This window comes from Oncorhynchus tshawytscha, linkage group LG25 (genome assembly GCF_018296145.1).
Source record: "Oncorhynchus tshawytscha isolate Ot180627B linkage group LG25, Otsh_v2.0, whole genome shotgun sequence".
NCBI lineage: Eukaryota > Metazoa > Chordata > Actinopteri > Salmoniformes > Salmonidae > Oncorhynchus > Oncorhynchus tshawytscha.
This window is the reverse complement of record NC_056453.1, coordinates 26,374,256-26,394,730: the sequence shown is the minus strand read 5'-3', so window position 1 is coordinate 26,394,730 and position 20,475 is coordinate 26,374,256. Positions and strand designations below refer to the sequence as shown.

Sequence of the window (20,475 nt, the reverse complement as noted above, 5' to 3'; positions counted from 1 at the left end):
CTGCTTTGCAAGCGTTCCCGGAAGTCTCGCGATGGTGTGCCTTTTTTGTTAGAAACTATAATGGCACAGATACAATGATGAGTCCTCTATCTATCTCTATGGTGTGATATGATTTTCTAGTAGGGAACGATTTAGAGTTTGCACTTCCGGGTGTCAGCTTGTGTTTACATCATTTTGCAATGAGTTTTGAGTGGCCCTGGCAATATAATTTTCCTCCGTTTTTTACGTAAGTTAACCATTTTCACAACTAAATGGTGATACCCACGTATAACAAATATTGTGTTGTGTGGATTCCATTGCATTACGTTAGTTACTTGTTGACCTATTAAAAAAATAAAATAATGCTAGTTGAAGCTAGCTGGCTAGTGATGTGGATCAGCTAACGTTCGCCACACGGCGAACATATGAATGATAGCAATGGCAATGATTTTCTCAACATGTAACTAGCTAGATAGATAGTCATTCGTATTGACGTTGTAGCTACTTAGTTTATCATTAAAGCTAGTTAGCGAACGTTATGATGTATTGCAATCCGTGGCTAGCAACTGTAAATAATTTTGAATGTACATTCAAATTGCTAACTTGCACAAATACTGTAGGATGTGGTTGTGTTCGCAGCTAATGTTTATGATTATTATTCACATCTCTTTCAAACAAAATGAAACTTGGATAACCGTTAGTGAGTGATTAGCTAGCTAGCTACTTCTAGCGCTTGACTTACAGGTAGGAGGTAGGTACATGTCAATCAATATAAGTTGGTGCGATGTCAGTAATGGTTGCTTTTGGTGGTTGACAGGTTACAGCCCAATGTTGACACCAGACAGAAACAGCTTGCAGCTTGGTGCTCCCTCGCACTGTCCTACTGCCGCCATCACAAGCTCTACACTCTGGACATCATGGAAGCCCAAGAGAGCCCTGTGTTCAACCACAAGAATATTGATAGTATCCTTTTATCTACCATGTTCTGAGTTTCACTTACTGACACGTATTTCATAGATCAAACCAAATAAATCACAGGAGGCCATTTCTTGCTCTACTGTCCTGTTATTTGTTGTTGGACTGCTGCACACCACCCTGCATCACACGGCTGGCTTGCCTCTGAAGCTAAGCAGAGTTGGTCCTGGTTGGTCCCAGGATGAGAGACCAGATGCTGCTGGATGTGGTGTTGGAGGGCTAGTTGGAGGCACTCTTTCCTCTGGTCTAAACAAAATATCCCAATTTCCCAGGGCAGTGATTGGGGACATTGCCCTTAATAAAATATCCCAGATCAGTGATTGGGGACATTGCCCTGTGTAGGGTTCCGTCTTTCGGATGGGATGTTAAACGGGTGTCCTGACTCTTTGTGGTCACTAAAGATCCCATGGCACTTATCGTAAGAGTAGGGCAGTTAACTCTGGTGTCCTGGCTAAATTCTCAATCTGGCCCTCATGGCCACCTAATCAAACCCCAGCTTCCAATTGGCACATTCATCTCTCTCCCCTGAAACTATTCCCCAGGTCGTTGCTGTAAATGAGAATGTGTTCTCAGTCAACTTACCTGGTAACATAAGGGATAAATAAATAAGACTTTGAGGCTAGTGTAATATAATAAGGATGTTCTCTGAAATTATACCCACTGAATGTTTCTCCTCAGAAACCTTAACTGATCTTTCAGGAAAACTATCAATGGAGGCCATACTAATTGTTTTTGAGGAATTGAGGAAAAAAGGTAACAGGGCAGCTTTAATTGAAGGATGGATATTGATAATTATTCTGACAAAAGTAATTGAACTGGATATTGTTTGCAGGGAACCTGGAATGGTTAGACAAGAACAAGACGCGGTGTCTAGTCATGTGGAGGAGGCCAGAAGAATGGGGGAAACTGATTTACCAGTGGGTGAGTAGGTCTTCTATGGGCCCTGGTCTAAAGTAATGCACTATATAGGCAGTGGTGAAAAAGTACTCAATTGTCATTCTTGAGTAAAAGTAAAGATACCTTAATAGAAAAAGTGAAAGTCACCCAGTAAAATACTACTTGATTAAAAGTATCTGGTTTTAAATATACTTAAGTATCAAAAGTAAATGGAATTGTTAAAATATACTTAAGTATCAAAAGTAAAAGTAGAAAATGTCATTCCTTATAGTAAGCAAAACAGATGGCACAAATATATATTTTTGAATATATATATATATATATTACAGATAGTCAGGGGCACACCAACACACAGGCATAATTTACAAACAAAGCATTTGTGTTTAGTGAGTCCGTCAGATCAGAGGCAGTAGGGATGTCCAGGCATGTTCTCTTGATAAAGGAAAATGGTCCAATTCACATCAAAGTGTAACGAGTACTTTTGCATGTCCGGAAAATGTATGGAGTACAAAGTACATTTTTTCTTTATTATTTTTATTATTATTTTTATTATTATTATTTTTTTTTTATTATCATTATTTTCTTTAGGAATGTAGTGAAGTAAAAGTAGGCAAAAATTATAAATAGTCAAGTTAAGTACAGACACACCAAAAAATGACTTAAGTAGTACTTTAAAGTATATTTACTTAAGTACTTTACACCACTGGGGTGTAGCCTAATGCTCCTTTTACATTGTTTGAAGAATCATGCAATGTAGCATCATTATCGAAGATATGATGTAGTTTTCCAGCAAGTAATAGTCTAAATCCTTGTGTCATCCATACTCTGTTGATACTTCTTGATGAAAGGAGCTCATGTTCCCTATCATTTCAGGTCTCTCAAAACGGTATGGTTAATACAGTGTTTACACTCTACGAGCTCGCCAACGGTGACGACACAGAAAGCGAAGGTACAGCAACAGATATGTGCATTTCTGACATTTCCTTCTATTCATCAATACCTAAAGACATCTGCACTATTTTATGCCTTCTGTTGAGCTGTACAGCAAATGTAATAGATGTAACCCATTTTCCCCAGAATTCCATGGGCTGGAAGACTGGATGCTGATTCGTTCACTGCAGGCCCTGCAAATGGACGGCAAGGCAGAGGTCATCTCCATGGACGACGGGAAGGGGGTCAAGTTCTTCTGAAGAGACATTGCATTGTGGGATTGAACAAGTGCTCAACTCAGACTGGGAACCTTCATCCTTATTGGCTGTGAGAGTACTGCTTGCCTGGACCCAGATCGGTTTGTGCTGTCCTGCCAACTCCCTGTGGTCATTGGCGTGACAAAGGAGGTGCAAGACAGTGCAAACAGATCTGGGACCAGGTTAATGAGGGTTGCGCTGTTTAAAAGGCTATTATTTGCACCTCAGCACCCAATCTACGTGGTTGATGATAATAATAGTCATTATTTGGTTTAGGTAGTTGCCTTATTTGGTTCACCTAAGTTTAAAACATTTTCTTACTGGAAGGGAACCAATCTCGCTAGTAAATTCCATCTGCAGGAGCAGTTTAGGAGGTGACTTTATTTAGACTTCTGTGGTAGTCACCTGGGATGTTTGATGTGGGACTTTCCCCACAATCTGTGTCTTTCCCTTACTATTTTCTTCTGTTTTGTATTTATAACTTGTTTTTATTCTTAACCTCCTGATTATTAACAAATGTACTTGCAGCGATTAGGTGTGGTGGTGGTATGGACTTCTGCTGTATTGCTGTTCTTCTTTACCTCCAAAAATCCTCAAGAAATCCCAGTCAAGACACCCTGGAGACATTTGGGGAGTTTTAAAACCTCCCAGGAAGAGGACACACATGGGAATATTAGAATCCTGATTTAGTTCAGCTGTAATAATGGTGCTGGATGTCTCATGTACAGACTGACTGCTGTAAACCCTTAGTACATAACCTATGACACTCCTGTACACTGTCTCTGTATTCATCCTTTTTTTTTACCAATGGAATCCTGTAAGAAAATAAATAGGAGAGAAATGTTGTCCTACAGTTATGAATGAGGACAATTCTGTACATGTCAAGGTCTAATTTGAGTTATTACAAGTGGCAATCAATTTTGTATATTAAATGAATATGTCAATAGTGGTAACATGTATTACAGTATCTCAGCTCTGGGGATCTTGGATTAATTAGGTGCATTATAGTGCCCCCTAGTGCCAAAGATGAATACAGTTACACATTTACTACACCTTTATGAATGATCAAATCAACTTTATTTGTCACATGCGCCAAATACAACAAGTGTAGACTTTACCATGAAATGCATACTTACAAGCCCTTAGCTAACAGTGCAGTTCAAAAAGAGTTAAGAAAATATTTTCAAAATAGACTAAAATAAAAAGTATACCAAGTAGACTAAAATAAAAAGTAATAATAAAAAACAACACAATAAGAATAACAATAATGAGGCTACATACAGGGGGCACCGGTACTGAGTCAGTGTGCGGGGGTACAGGTAATTTGTACATGTAGGCGGGGGTGAAGTGACCATTTATTAATTGTTCAGCAGTCTTGTGGCTTGGGGGTAGAAGCTGTTGAGGAGCCTTTTGGTCCTAGACTTGGCGCACCGGTACGCTTGCCGTGCACCAGTCTTATATAGGAAAGAACATTGCAACTTCTAATATTTTATTAAAACAATCCTAAAGGTTGTGTTTGAGACTGATTGACTGATCTACAAATAATAATGAGTGGTTATTTATAATGCTCAGTGATTTGTAGATCAGAGCAAGCCCAGAGACTAGGTAACCAAGCTATTGCAAGTAAGATATAGCTTACACAACCATATTGCTACTAATTTCCCAGGAATCACTAGACAGACAGCTGACTGGGCTGTTACTCTGGTGAGCTACTTATTGCAGTCACCAGCTGGGTTGGAGAACCTCACAAATTCAAATCAAATGTTATTTGTCACATGTGCCGAATACAATAGTTGTAGTGAAATGCTTACTTACAAGCCCTTAACCAACAATGCAGTTTTAAGAAAAATAAATTAATTAATGTACCAAAAAATTAAAGCGCATCAGTAAAATAACAATAGCGAGGCTATATACAAAAAAATACCAGTACAAAGTCAGTGTGGAGGGGCACCAGTTAGTCGAGGTAATATGTACATGTAGGTAGAGTTATTAAAGTGACTGTGCATAGATAATAACAGAGTAGCAGCAGCATAAAAAAGGGGGGAGATGCAAATAGTCTGGGTAGCCATTTGTTTAGATGTTCAGCTGTCTCATGTTTTGGGGGTAGAAGCTATTTAGAAGCCTCTGGGACCTAGACTTGGCGCTTCGGTACCGCTTGACGTGCGGAGGCAGAGAGAACAGTCTATGACTTGGTTGGCTGGAGTCTTTGACAATTTTTAGGGCCTTCCTTTGACACCACCTTGTATAGAGGTCCTGGATGGCAGGAAGCTTAGCTGACAGTTCACACACACACTTAACCATTTTTAGGGCGGCACACAATTGCCCAGCGTCGTCCGGGTTAGGGTTTGGCCGGGGTAGGCCGTCATTGTAAATAAGAATTTGTTCTTAACGGACTTGCCTAGTTAAATAAAGGTTAAATAAAAAATAAAATAAAAACGTGGTATGTCTCCATAGGCTTGGTCCTTGGTTCAGCTGAGCTGAGGGAGTCTTGTGTGTGTTTGCTGATAACTCCCTGTAGTGCATGTCTGTGTGACAGGTGTGGCTAACTGTAGCCGTACTGATAACAAGTGTCTTGTTTCAGCCGACTAGAGTCAAGCTCCCTCTACAGGCTCTCACTTATTCTCTTTCCCCCTTTTTTGTCTCTCTCTCTCACTCTCATCAAGGCACACATTGTTTTGTCTGCGTCCATAATGGCCCTGTATTCTCTATATAGTGGTGCTCTGATCAGAATTAGTGCACTATAGGGAATAGACTGCTGTTTGGGACATCTCATAACTCTGACTTTCTTTCACTGAATAAGGACAACTCCACGAGGGAAGAATGAGTTGCCAGAAGCATGTTGTGCCCTCTCACATTCATGCATTCCTTATTGAAAATATAGTTCAAACAAAGTTTATGAATACATAATTGGTCATATGAGCTATCAGTTTGATCCAGTTTGTAACAAAAACAACAACAACCTTAATAGAATAGCACATCTTGTAATTTGCCCAGAACACACTGTCTGTGCCTATGTGGTGGACTGTGGGAGCCTGTGAGGGCATGGCACGAATCCAGATAATCCAAGTCATGTTTCCTGTAGGGAGCTAATTAAAAGTAGCAGAGCTAAGGTTTGGGCTCTGTTAGGAATTCAATTCAAACTGTGTTTTCTTGTCAAATGGCTTGTTTAGCCTAACCTCTTAAATTTACATAGAAAGAGAGAGCCCTTAAATTGAATTGAAATTGAATTGATACCAGTCTTGTAATTGACGTGCTTATTTATTGTCCACTTCTCTTAATTCAGAACAAGAAAATAGTGTTACCAACTATTCCAAAGAAAAGAAGCTATATACACACGAATGGATTTATATCTCATGAAGTCAGTTATTTAAGAAGAGGATCTTGTCCAGGTAGGCTACAGAAGACGGTCTATGGGGGCGTCGTTGAAAGCGCACACGGGTCTGTGAGCACACGGGTCTGTGAGCGCACGATCCGAACAACCCTCTTGATACAGACAGCGGTTTTGCCTTCTTTACTAGAGATACGGTTGACAACTCACACGTACAAGGGCGATGGACGGTCCGGTTTTCCCGGGTTATCTGAGAAGTATGTGAATTTTCCGAATTTGAACACATTTTGAGGTAGGCTATTTCAATTGAGAATAGTTTTTTTTTGACAGTAACCTAAATAATTAAAAGTTGTCTTGTAAACTATGTGACACAAGTAATTTTTTACAGCTCGTGTACTATAATAGGCTACGTGCCACAAGTTAATTTTACCACTATTTTCCACAAGTAGGCTAATGTCTCGAACGTTTAAACTAGGCTACATAGTAACATAGCATCAATTGCTGAAAGACGTGTAAAATAGCATGCTGTCTTAGTAAAGTAGCGGCCCGGTTTGATTTTCTTATTTCGGGTTTAAAAATATATATTTTCTATCCTTAGAAATTGGAATAAGAACCGCTACAATGTCACAAGTGGAGGTTGAAATAGCTGGACGCGGCTTCCCAAGCCTCTCCGTCGACCTAAACGATGACTGCTTATCTGGTCGAGTCCCGTCGATGCCACTGACCTACAATTTGGGGACCAGGAGAAACTCTTATGGGCTTCACAAAATTAACATGGACATTGACCCACAACTATATGGCGGGGCGCTTTCAAAGGCTCTGTCCTGGTCAGCGGAGAATATTTTAACGTTAAACGAGGCCAGAGTAGAAGAAGACGACAAAACGGATACTCCACCGGCGTCTCCATCTCCAGTCTCCAGCCCGGGTGCGAGCATCACCGGCAGCACGCCCCCCTGTACCCAAGTCTCGGACCCCGTCACCCCGCTGGACAACAACTGGAGCTCGCTCCCGAGCCCCAACACACAAGATGCCAGCTCGGACTCAGACAATGAGCTTGTTCAAAATAAAGCGCACAAAGTGTTGTCACGCAGTCCGTATGAAAGCAAATGTGAACAGGAGGAGAGGGAGGACATTGAGACCAAAGCTGTGGCCACCTCACCTGATGGAAGATACCTGAAATTCAACATTGAGATTGGGAGGGGATCGTTCAAGACCGTCTATAAAGGACTGGACACAGAGACTACTGTGGAAGTGGCATGGTGCGAGCTGCAGGTGAGTGACAGACATTTTTTTGTCACACAGCAAATTCCCCAATGTTAAATCAACACTGAAAGCATGTGCAAGCTCCATGCATATCTTTTCATTTTACTGGGCAAGTCAGTTAAGAACAAATTCTTATTTACAATGATGGCCTACCCCAGCCAAACTAGAACAACGCTTGGCCAATTGTGCACTGCCCTATGGGACTCCCAATCACAGCTGGTTGTGATACAGCCTGGAATCAAACCAGGGTCTGGATTGACACCTCTAGCACTGAGAAGCAGTGCCTTAGACCACTGCGCCACTCAGGAGGACATAAACAGTCACTTAGGGCCCCAGGCAGCAAGGGAGCCGCCCCCCCCCAAAAAATGTGAAACTTACTGTTGAGAATTAGAAAAGTAGAATACACAAGGTGCAAGTTCGAAATGTGGTTTTCCTCAGCAATGTTTATTTTGTTATGTTAGTCACTGACAGTCACTCAAATGGCCATGTCAGTTAACAATTTTTAGTTTGATAAATTAGTCTAGCCAGCTATCTAAACTTGAAGTAAACATGGCCGATTACCGACCGGTAACGCAGGGCACGTGCCCAGGAGCCCTGACCTCCATGGAGTCCCCATTGATTTTCCATGGAGTCCCCATTGATTTTGTTAGTCACTCTCACTCAGATATCATTAACCTGGCATAAGTTATGGCAAAATGAGTAGATTTGCAGGAAATTTGATATAAAATTGGAAAAGATTCACTCTGCCCCATGGCAACATGTGTACAATTGCAGGAAATGTACTTAGGCACTGAACGGTATTGAATAACACATTGCTTAGTGTAAAGATTTATTTGCATATTTCCCAGAATGCCTTGCCTTTCATTCATTCATTTGTTAGTGACAGCGACATGCTTGTTGCATACATACGTAGCCAGTGCACTACTTTTTCACAAAAGTAGTGCACTGGGCCTTCTCGCGGCTATGGTTGCAAACATTCATTTTCAGTCCTATGGACTTCACCAAGTGAGATGCTAAGTGAATATGTTATCATTCAAATTTAACAAAATATAATATGTATATCATAAGGGCTTATTTAAGTTCAGGGCTTACGCTCAAAAAAATACTTGGTTAGGTGTTAGGATGACCCAACTGCTGGGTTGCAGGGATTGGATCACTTAGTTGGGTTGTTTTTTAAAAAGAGCATGGTTGGTTTGTTGATGCTGGGTTATTAAGATATGACCCAGGTGATCAGAAAACTGGAAGCTTGGGCCTCCTGAGTGGCGCAGTGGTTTAAGGCACAGCATCCCAGTGCCCACTTGTGTCACTACAGCCTGGGGTTCGATCTCCGGCTGTGTCACAACCGCCTGTGACCGGGATTCCCATAGGGTGGCGCACAATTGGCCCAGCGTCGTTAGTGGAGGGTTTGACTAGAGGGGCTTTACTTGGCTCATTGTGCTCTAGCGACTCCTTGTGGTGGGCCGGGCACCTGCAGGTTGACTTCGGTCATCAGTTGAACAGTGTTTCCTCTGAGACATTGGTTAAGCGAGCAGGTGTTAAGAAGTGCGGTTTGGTGGGTCATGTTTTGGAGGACACATGACTCAACCTTCGCCTCTCCCGAGCCCATTGGGGAGTTGCAGCGACAAGACGAGATCGTAGTATCACGAAATTGGGGAGAACAAGGAAGAATGGAAGCTTGGCTTAGTAGGGGCGTGGCTTTCAGTAAGTAATGTTTGGCCACACATGAGAGTAAATGTCATTACAGTGCACCTGTTCTGTTGAATTGTTATCACATGTTACGGTTGAACGCTGACTCTTTTGTAGCTTTAATGGAGCTTTCAGAAGTGTACGAGTTCCTTAAAAGCCTATACAAATCCCAATGTGATATCCCCAATGGAATAGTAACCACTTTGTTTCAGTATGTAAACATTTTTTAAATATATTTTGTATTAGACTATATAATGTGCAATGATATTCAAGGTAAATGTAACATTGCGTGTACAAAGTTAACATGATCAACTGGAATGACATTTACTCTCACGGGTGTCGAAAAATAACTATCTAAAAGCCACACCTCTTATAAGCCACACCTCCTGAAAATAACCTATGGATTACTTTAAAAAAGAACCAGCTGCTTGGTCAACCCAGAATGAAAGTGTATTAAAAAAACAATTGATGGTTAAATTAACCCATGCTTGGGTAATCCGAACAACCCAACATGTTGGGTTATTCACGCAACCTGTCACATTATACTGGCTTGCAAAGTGATGATTTAATTCCTATTGAAATCCAGCCTGAGTGGGGATATCCAACCTTCAGATTCTTTTATCACCTGTGACCTTCATTCAGAATGACTACCAGGGTTGGGAAGATTGAAAAATGAGACGACCTAAAGCATCTAAACTGGAACAACCATTTTAGTATGGGTACAATAAATGCAAGTAACATTGGGTTAGTTTTGAAAATGTATGTCATTTATATTTAAGAAACATTAATTAATCAATCAATGTACATAGATATCACAGGAGGTTGGTGGCACCTTAATTGGGGAGGTAATTGTGTTAATAAGGTGAATGGTATCAAATACATGATGCCATTCCATTTGCGCCGACATTATTATGAGCCGTCCTCCCCTCAGCAGCCCCCTGTGATAGATATTGAAACAAACTATTCCTAAAATCTATCTGCAATAGAGCATGCTGGGAAATATGATAATGATGGTCGTGGTTTTGGTTTAACTTTTAGAGTTAATTGTTTAGAGCAGTGGCGGTCAGTGACATTTAAGATGAGTTTGGCCTTATTTCTATTACAGCATATTGGATGACTGTCATTCTTATTTCATTCACCCAGGTCAATGCAACATCGATAAGTTAAGGCTATTACATGATACTCAAATTTTCCCTATACCCATCATGAGGATGCTACATCCTAGCCTATGAATGAAAGTCTACAGCGCAGGTGCACAGGTCGAGAGAAAAATTGGAGTAATCAAGGTGACAGACAGTGACACATTAAATACCCCCTTGCACACTCTTGCCTGCATCGAGTTCCTATTGGACAAATTCAGGTATGTTTATCCCTGTTTCATTCTGTTTGCTTCCATTTATTTAGGCGGAATGAATACACCCGTGATCACACACTAACACAGTTCACTTTCATAGCAGCCACATACAAACAGCATGAACATTTTGCTCGTTTTATATATAATTCCTTTGCGGATCTACGCGCTCTCACCTTTGCTTGTGGACTTCAGTGCACAACACATTGACTGTCTGTGACCAGGGGAAAAAAATGTTTCCAAGCCAAACTTTCGTATCATAACCACTAACCGCTACACACAGCCTACATCGTTGTTACCATATTAGCTAACGTTATAGTCAACATAGTTACTATAACTAACGCATTAGTAAACCAGTTACAATCATGCAGTACAAGGTCAGCAAGCAGTTTAGCAGTTACACCATCGGGCCCCGGTGGCAATAAATTAATAAAACCAAAAGCTTACCTTGACTTGGAAGAGTTCCAGTGTTCGATAGCCATAGCCAGCTAGCTTTATAGCTCTCTGTTTGAACCGGGTATTTGACTAGGCTAAACTATCTCTCTCTCTCTCTTGCTCTCCTTCTCTCGCTTCTCCTTCATTTATTTTTGTGCATGTGAATTTTACCCCCTTTTCGTGGTTTCCAATTGTTAGTAGTTACTATCTTGTCTCATCGCTACAACTCCGGTACGGGCTCGGGAGAGACGAAGGTCGAAAGCCATGCATCCTCTGAAACACAACCCAACCAAGCCGCACTGCTTCTTAACACAGCGCGCATCCAACCCGGAAGCCAGCCACACCAATGTGTCGGAGGAAACACCGTCCAGATGGCGACTGAGGTCAGCTTGCAGGCGCCCAGCCCGCCACAAGGAGTCGCTAGAGCACGATGGTACAAGGAAATCCCGGTCGGCCAAACCCTCCTCTAACAACGCTGGGCCAATTATGCGCTGCCTCATGGGTGTCCCGTTCACGGCCGGCTGTGACATAGCCTGGGATCAAACCCATATTTAGTATAGTTTTATCTTAAAATAATAACTTTTTATTGTTTCACAATTTTTATGAAATTCACTGAGGAGGAGTGTCCTCCCCTTCCTCCTCTGAGGAGCCTCCACTGGTTTGGAGTGTATGCCCTCAAAATAAGGCCTTGTGAAATATGTATTGTATTGGGTTAAATAATTACATTTAAATGACATATTTGCCCAGGATCTCACTTGGTGAAGCCCGTAGGACTGAAAATAATAATAATAATTTAGTACATTTCTACAGCACTTTTCATAGAATCTTCAAGCACTTAAAAAAAAAAAATCAATATATCATGAAAGCAGCTTTCTCCAAAGATGGTGAGGGTCAGTTTATGGCTTGAGTGTAGGGAGCTGGTCAGAGGATAGTAGATGATGGTGATGGAGTCTGCTGATGATCTTGTAGCGGGAAAGTCAGGGCACCAGCCTGATTCTTATAGCCACTGGACTTCTCCTCTTCCTCTCTGAGTAGCACCGACTTGGATGATACCTCAGCAGCTTTGGGCGCCAGAAAGCTCACCACACAAAGTTCAGAATAATAGCCAGTCGTCATCACTATGAGCCCTTGTATGCTGTATTCCTTTATTTTCAGTTCCTCTCACGCTTCAACCGACTCCTCAAATTATGTTCTCAAAAGATCAAGAATTGGTAGGTGAAACAAAAAAGCTGGTACTGTGTCCAAAAGCATTTTTCAAACAAAACATTAGCTAGCTAAAAACATTCTGCTCTTTCCATGACAGACTGACCAGGTGAAAGCTATTATACCTTATTGATGTCACCTGTTAAATCCACTGTAACGATTCTCTTGTGGTGAAGGAGAGGAGGACCAAAACGCAGCGTGGTGGTTATTCATGTTTCTTTAATGAAGACACTATACATGAATAAACTAATGAAAACAATAAACGTGAGAACTCAAAACAGCCCTATCTGGTTTTATTTTTTTATTTTATTTTTTTATTTCACCTTTATTTAACCAGGTAGGCTAGTTGAGAACAAGTTCTCATTTACAACTGCGACCTGGCCAAGATAAAGCATAGCAGTGTGAGCAGACAACACAGAGTTACACATGGAATAAACAATTAACAAGTCAATGACACAGTAGAAAACAAAGGGGGAGTCTATATACAATGTGTGTAAAAGGCATGAGGAGGTAGACGAATAGTTACAATTTTGCAGATTAACACTGGAGTGATAAATGATCAGATGGTCATGTACAGGTAGAGATATTGGTGTGCAAAAGAGCAGAAAAGTAAATAAATAAAAACAGTATGGGGATGAGGTAGGTGAAAATGGGTGGGCTATTTACCAATAGACTATGTACAGCTGCAGCGATCGGTTAGCTGCTCAGATAGCTGATGTTTGAAGTTGGTGAGGGAGATAAAAGTCTCCAACTTCAGCGATTTTTGCAATTCGTTCCAGTCACAGGCAGCAGAGTACTGGAACGAAAGTCGGCCAAATGAGGTGTTGGCTTTAGGGATGATCAGTGAGATACACCTGCTGGAGCGCGTGCTACGGATGGGTGTTGCCATCGTGACCAGTGAATTGAGATAAGGCGGAGCTTTACCTAGCATGGACTTGTAGATGACCTGGAGCCAGTGGGTCTGGCGACGAATATGTAGCGAGGGCCAGCCGACTAGAGCATACAAGTCGCAGTGGTGGGTGGTATAAGGTGCTTTAGTGACAAAACGGATGGCACTGTGATATACTGCATCCAGTTTGCTGAGTAGAGTGTTGGAAGCCATTTTGTAGATGACATCGCCGAAGTCGAGGATTGGTAGGATAGTCAGTTTTACTAGGGTAAGCTTGGCGGCGTGAGTGAAGGAGGCTTTGTTGCGGAATAGAAAGCCGACTCTTGATTTGATTTTTGATTGGAGATGTTTGATATGAGTCTGGAAGGAGAGTTTGCAGTCTAGCCAGACACCTAGGTACTTATAGATGTCCACATATTCAAGGTCGGAACCATCCAGGGTGGTGATGCTAGTCGGGCATGCGGGTGCAGGCAGCGATCGGTTGAAAAGCATGCATTTGGTTTTACTAGCGTTTAAGAGCAGTTGGAGGCCACGGAAGGAGTGTTGTATGGCATTGAAGCTTGTTTGGAGGTTAGATAGCACAGTGTCCAATGACGGGCCGAAAGTATATAGAATGGTGTCGTCTGCGTAGAGGTGGATCAGGGAATCGCCCGCAGCAAGAGCAACATCATTGATATACACAGAAAAAAGAGTCGGCCCGAGAATTGAACCCTGTGGCACCCCCATAGAGACTGCCAGAGGACCGGACAGCATGCCCTCCGATTTGACACACTGAACTCTGTCTGCAAAGTAATTGGTGAACCAGGCAAGGCAGTCATCCGAAAAACCGAGGCTACTGAGTCTGCCGATGAGAATATGGTGATTGACAGAGTCGAAAGCCTTGGCAAGGTAGATGAAGACGGCTGCACAGTACTGTCTTTTATCGATGGTGGTTATGATATCGTTTAGTACCTTGAGTGTGGCTGAGGTCCAGATTGCACAGCGGAGAAGGTACGGTGGGATTCGAGATGGTCAGTGACCTGTTTGTTGACTTGGCTTTCGAAGACCTTAGATAGGCAGGGCAGGATGGATATAGGTCTGTAACAGTTTGGGTCCAGGGTGTCTCCCCCTTTGAAGAGGGGGATGACTGCGGCAGCTTTCCAATCCTTGGGGATCTCAGACGATATGAAGGAGAGGTTGAACAGGCTGGTAATAGGGGTTGCGACAATGGCGGCGGATAGTTTCAGAAATAGGGGGTCCAGATTGTCAAGCCCAGCTGATTTGTACGGGTCCAGGTTTTGCAGCTCTTTCAGAACATCTGCTATCTGGATTTGGGTAAAGGAGAACTTGGAGAGGCTTGGGCGAGGAGCTGCCGGGGGAGGAGCTGTTGGCCGAGGTTGGAGTAGCCAGGCGGAAGGCATGGCCAGCCGTTGAGAAATGCTTATTGAAGTTTTCGATAATCATGGATTTATCGGTGGTGACCGTGTTACCTAGCCTCAGTGCAGTGGGCAGCTGGGAGGAGGTGCTCTTGTTCTCCATGGACTTCACAGTGTCCCAGAACTTTTTGGAGTTGGAGCTACAGGATGCAAACTTCTGCCTGAAGAAGCTGGCCTTAGCTTTCCTGACTGACTGCGTGTATTGGTTCCGGACTTCCCTGAACAGTTGCATATCACGGGGACTATTCGATGCTATTGCAGTCCGCCACAGGATGTTTTTGTGCTGGTCGAGGGCAGTCAGGTCTGGGGTGAACCAAGGACTGTATCTGTTCTTAGTTCTGCATTTTTGAACGGAGCATGCTTATCTAAAATGGTGAGGAAGTTACTTTTAAAGAATGACCAGGCATCCTCAACTGACGGGATGAGGTCGATGTCCTTCCAGGATACCCGGGCCAGGTCGATTAGAAAGGCCTGCTCACAGAAGTGTTTTAGGGAGCGTTTGACCGTGATGAGGGGTGGTCGTTTGACTGCGGCTCCGTAGCGGATACAGGCAATGAGGCAGTGATCGCTGAGATCCTGGTTGAAGACAGCGGAGGTGTATTTGGAGGGCCAGTTGGTCAGGATGACGTCTATAAGGGTGCCCTTGTTTACAGAGTTAGGGTTGTACCTGGTGGGTTCCTTGATGATTTGTGTGAGATTGAGGGCATTTAGCTTAGATTGTAGGACTGGCGGGGTGTTAAGCATATCCCAGTTTAGGTCACCTAACAGAACAAACTCTGAGGCTAGATGGGGGGCGATCAATTCACAAATGGTGTCCAGGGCACAGCTGGGAGCTGAGGGGGGTCGGTAGCAGGCGGCAACAGTGAGAGACTTATTTCTGGAGAGAGTAATTTTCAAAATTAGTAGTTCGAACTGTTTGGGTATGGACCTGGAAAGTATGACATTACTTTGCAGGCTATCTCTGCAGTAGACTGCAACTCCTCCCCCTTTGGCAGATCTATCTTGACGGAAGATGTTATAGTTGGGTATGGAAATCTCTGAATTTTTGGTGGCCTTCCTGAGCCAGGATTCAGACACAGCAAGGACATCAGGGTTAGCAGAGTGTGCTTAGAGCAGTGAGTAAAACAAACTTAGGGAGGAGGCTTCTGATGTTGACATGCATGAAACCAAGGCTTTTACGATCACAGAAGTCAACAAATGAGGGTGCCTGGGGACATGCAGGGCCTGGGTTTACCTCCACATCACCCGCGGAACAGAGAAGGAGTAGTATGAGGGTGCGGCTAAAGGCTATCAAAACTGGTCGCCTAGAGCGTTGGGGACAGAGAATAAGAGGAGCAGGTTTCTGGGCATGGTAGAATATATTCAGGGCATAATGCGCAGACAGGGGTATGGTGGGGTGCGGGTACAGCGGAGGTAAGCCCAGGCACTGGGTGATGATGAGAGAGGTTGTATCTCTGGACATGCTGGTTGTAATGGGTGAGGTCACCGCATGTGTGGGAGGTGGGACAAAGGAGGTATCAGGGGTATGAAGAGTAGAACTAGGGGCTCCATTGTGAACTAAAACAATGATAACTAACCTGAGCAACAGTATACAAGGCATATTGACATTTGAGAGAGACATACAGCGAGGCATACAGTAATCACAGGTGTTGAATTGGGAAAGCTAGCTAAAACAGTAGGTGAGACAACAGCTAATCAGCTAGCATAACAACAGCAGGTAAAATGGCGTTGACTAGGCAACGGGGCCGACAGATAAAACATAAACAAGCAGAATGGAGTACCGTGATTAATGGACAGTCCAGCGTGCATCAGCTATGTAGCCAAGAGATCAGTGTCCAGGGGGCAGCGGTGGATGGGGCAGGGGAGCTGGACTGGCGAGTGTTATCCAGGTTGAAAAAAAGTTAACAATGACTAAATAGCTTGTAGCTAGTTAGCTGGTTGGCTTCTGGAGGTTCTTGAGTGTGTTCTAAAAATAAAAAATAATAGCGATTCCGTGTCACATTGGGTGAGGCAGGTTTCCGGAAAGGTATAAACAGATTAAAAATCAAAAAGAGATAGAAAGTGAGTATGGGTCCGGTGCGTGTTTGGGACGCGGCGATTCAGACGGTTAGCAGGCCTGTGCTAACAAGCTAACAGTTCGTAGGCCCGGGCTAAACAAGCTAGCAGTTAGCAGGCCTGTGCTAACAAGCTAACAGTTCGTAGGCCCGGGCTAAACAAGGTAGCAGTTAGCGGACCGGGGCTAGACAAGCTAGCAGTTAGCAGGCCTGTGCTAACAAGCTAACAGTTCGTAGGCCCGGGCTAAACAAGGTAGCAGTTAGCGGACCGGGGCTAGACAAGCTAGCAGTTAGCAGGCCTGTGCTAACAAGCTAACAGTTCGTAGGCCCGGGCTAAACAAGGTAGCAGTTAGCGGACCGGGGCTAGACAAGCTAGCAGTTAGCAGGCCAAGTTTAGCAAGCAGGGAGAGAGCGAGGGCTAGAGAGTTGGCCTTTGGGGGACGTCGCGATGGGGTGAGTCTGTTTATTCCTCTTCATGCGGTGACATCGATAGACCGGTCGTGGGCCCGGGTATTGTAGCCCAGGAGTATGCTACGGTGGTAGTACAGGTGCGCTGGCCGAGCTAGCTTCACGCTAAGTGGGTGGAAGCGCTAGCCAGGAGTAATCATCCGGGGTTGCGGTTTAGCTAGATAGCTAGTTGTGAAGATCCAGCTGAAAAATGTTCCGGTTGCGGTGGGAATCCGGGGATGAATCCGGGGATGAAAAATAAATAGGTCCGTTATGCTCTGGTTAGAGTCGCGTTGTTCGAGCTGGCGAGAGCTTTCCGAGCTAAAGGTTAGCTTAGCTGATGACCGGTTAGCTGAAGACCGCTAGCATAGCTGGTGGTTAGCTGGCTAGCTTCAGTTGAGGGGTTCCGGTTCCGAAGTAAATATAAATACTTTAGGAAAAATAGCTACATTGGGTGAGGCGGGTTGCAGGAGAGTATTTGGAAGCTTAGGTTTAGCAAAATGTTTTTGAAGAGATATGTGAAGAAAAATATGTAAAAAACGAAAAATATACGGTATATACAAGGGACACGAGACAGGACGACTTACTGCTACGCCATCTTGGTGCAAAACACAAAGACAGGAACAATCATCCACAAACACAGTGAAACCCAGGCTACCTAAATATGGTTCCCAATCAGAGACAATGACTAACACCTGCCTCTGATTGAGAACCATATCAGGCCAAACACAGAAACAGACAAACTAGACACACAACATAGAATGCCCACTCAGATCACACCCTGACCAAACAAACATAGAAACATACAAAGCAAACTATGGTCAGGGTGTGACAGTACCCCCCCAAGGTGCAGACTCCGGCCGCAAAACCTGAACCTATTGGGGAGGGTCTGGGTGGGCATCTGTCCGCGGTGGCGGCTCTGGTGCTGGACGTGGCCCCCACTTCACCATAGTCTTAGTCCGCCACCTTGTCCGCTTCCTTGGCCTCCTAACTACGGCGACCCTACTACATGACCCCACTGGACTGAGGGGCAGCTGCTCGGGACAGAGGGGCAGCTGCTCGGGACAGAGGGGCAGCTGCTCGGGACAGAGGGGCAGCTGCTCGGGGCAGAGGGGGTCTGGCGCCTCTGGGCAGAGGGGGTGGTCTGGCGCCTCTGGGCAGAGGGGGTGGTCTGGCGCCTCTGGGCAGAGGGGGTGGTCTGGCGCCTCTGGGCAGAGGGGGTCTGGCGCCTCTGGGCAGAGGGGGTCTGGCGCCTCTGGGCAGAGGGGGTCTGGCGCCTCTGGGCAGAGGGGGTCTGGCGCCTCTGGGCAGAGGGGGTCTGGCGGCCCCTGGCTGACTGGCGGCCCCTGGCTGACTGGCGGCACTGGCGGCCCCTGGCTGACTGGCGGCCCCTGGCTGACTGGCGGCCCCTGGCAGACGGGCGGCACTGGCGGCGCTGGGCAGACGGGCGGCACTGGCGGCGCTGGGCAGACGGGCGGCACTGGCGGCGCTGGGCAGACGGGTGGCACTGGCGGTGCTGGGCAGACGGGTGGCTCAGGCGGTGCCGGAGAGGAGGAAGGCTCTGGTAGCGCCCGAGAGGCGGGAGACTCCGGCAGCGCTGGAGAGGAGGGAGCCCCTGTAAGGATGGACCGGAGAGACAGCCTGGTACGGGGGGCTGCCACCGGAGGGCTGGTGCGTGGAGGTGGTGACGGATAGACCGGACCGTGCAGGCGCACTGGAGCTCTTGAGCACCGAGCCTGCCCAACCTTACCCGGTTGAGTGGTCCCGGTCGCCCTGCCAGTGCGGCGAGGTGGAATAGCCCGCACTGGGCTATGCAGGCGAACCGGGGACACCGTGCGCAAGGTTGGTGCCATGTAAGCCGGCCCAAGGAGACGCACTGGAGACCAGATGCGTAGAGCCGGCTTCATGGCACTTGGCTCGATGCCCACTCTAGCCCGGCCGATACGCGGAGCTGGAATGTACCACACCGGGCTATGCACCCGCACTGGGGACACCGTGCGCTTCACAGCATAACACGGTGCCTGCCCGGTCTCTCTCGCCCCCCGGTAACCACAGGAAGTTGGCTCAGGTCTCCTACCTGGCGTAGCCATACTCCCTGTGAGCCCCCTCCCCCAATACATTTTTGGGGCTGACTCTCAGGCTTCCATCCACGACGCCGCGCTGCCTCCTCATACCAGCGCCTCTCCGCTTTCGCCGCCTCCAGTTCTTCTTTGGGGCGGCGATATTCTCCTGGCTGAGCCCAGGGTCCTTTACCATCCAATTCGTCCTCCCATGTCCATTCTTGTAAGTAGTGCAGCCTCTCCCACTGCTGCTGCTGCTGCTCCTGTTGCTGCTGCATCTGTTGCTTCTCCTGCTGCTGCTTTTGCCGTTGCCCGATACCACACCGCTTGGTCCTGTTGTGGTGGGTGATTCTGTAACGATTCTCTTGTGGTGAAGGAGAGGAGGACCAAAACGCAGCGTGGTGGTTATTCATGTTTCTTTAATGAAGACACTATACATGAATAAACTAATGAAAACAATAAACGTGAGAACTCAAAACAGCCCTATCTGGTGCAAAACACAAAGACAGGAACAATCACCCACAAACACACAGTGAAACCCAGGCTACCTAAATATGGTTCCCAATCAGAGACAATGACTAACACCTGCCTCTGATTGAGAACCATATCAGGCCAAACACAGAAACAGACAAACTATACACACAACATAGAATGCCCACTCAGATCACACCCTGACCAAACAAACATAGAAACATACAAAGCAAACTATGGTCAGGGTGTGACATCCACTTCAGTCAGTGTAGATGAATGGGAAGAGACCGGTTAAATCAGAGAGAGAGACAATTTAGACATGGATTGTGTAATTGTGCCATTCAGAGGGTGAATGGGCAAGACAATATATTTAAGTGCCTTTGAACGGGGTATGGTAGTAGGTGCCAGGTGCTGTTTGAGTGTGTCAAGAACTGCAACGCTACTGTATTTTTTACACACAGCAGTTTCCCGTGTGTATAAAGAAAGGTCCACCACCCAAAGGACATCCAGCCAACTTGACACAACTGTGGGAAGCATTGGAGTCAACATGGGCCAGCATCCCTGTGGAATGCTTTCGACACCTTGTAGAGTCCATGCCCCAAAGAATTGAGGTTGTTCTGAATGCAAAAGTGGGTGCATCTCAATATTAGGAAGCTGTTCCTAATGCTTTGTACACTCAGTATGTGTACAGATTTACTGCCGCTCTATGCTTAGGCTGCTACTAGGGTGCCATGGCAGCTACTGTATATGCAACAATCATGTGTCTGCCACTAAGAAATGCGGTCATGGGTGGTAACTCTACAATTCACTCAAAAGGCAAGGCACTCTAGGAAAT

General features: G+C 45.2%; 2 protein-coding genes across 3 annotated transcripts in view; both read left to right on the top strand.

Annotated features, from left to right (window-relative positions):
• The first annotated feature begins 73 nt into the window (after positions 1 to 73).
• On the top strand, positions 74 to 3,991 carry vps25 (vacuolar protein sorting 25 homolog). The gene is made up of 6 exons (XM_024388117.2): positions 74 to 226; positions 797 to 942; positions 1,654 to 1,707; positions 1,787 to 1,875; positions 2,725 to 2,800; positions 2,929 to 3,991. Exons 1-6 carry the CDS (start codon positions 180 to 182, stop codon positions 3,039 to 3,041), a joined length of 525 nt encoding a protein of 174 aa, XP_024243885.1. The 5' UTR covers positions 74 to 179; the 3' UTR covers positions 3,042 to 3,991.
• A 2,141-nt stretch (positions 3,992 to 6,132) lies between these two features.
• wnk4a (WNK lysine deficient protein kinase 4a) overlaps positions 6,133 to 20,475 on the top strand; it is a 77,279-nt gene continuing 62,936 nt past the window's right edge. The window contains exons 1-2 of one of the 2 annotated variants that reach the window (XM_024388112.2): positions 6,133 to 6,623; positions 6,965 to 7,638. In XM_024388112.2, the coding sequence (XP_024243880.2) occupies positions 6,590 to 6,623; positions 6,965 to 7,638 (708 nt within the window). In that variant the 5' untranslated portion in view covers positions 6,133 to 6,589. Of the gene's footprint in view, positions 6,659 to 6,964; positions 7,639 to 20,475 lie in introns of both variants that reach the window. The other variant, XM_042306177.1, reaches the window with a different exon arrangement.

Excerpts from the sequence above, each read along its gene's own strand:
- vps25 (XM_024388117.2), top strand. The coding sequence starts at position 180 with ATGAGTTTTGAGTGGCCCTGGCAATATAATTTTCCTCCGTTTTTTAC. Across the intron at positions 1,708-1,786 it reads TGAGGAATTGAGGAAAAAAG|GGAACCTGGAATGGTTAGAC; the intron begins GTAACAGGGCAG and ends TATTGTTTGCAG. Across the intron at positions 1,876-2,724 it reads GGAAACTGATTTACCAGTGG|GTCTCTCAAAACGGTATGGT; the intron begins GTGAGTAGGTCT and ends CTATCATTTCAG.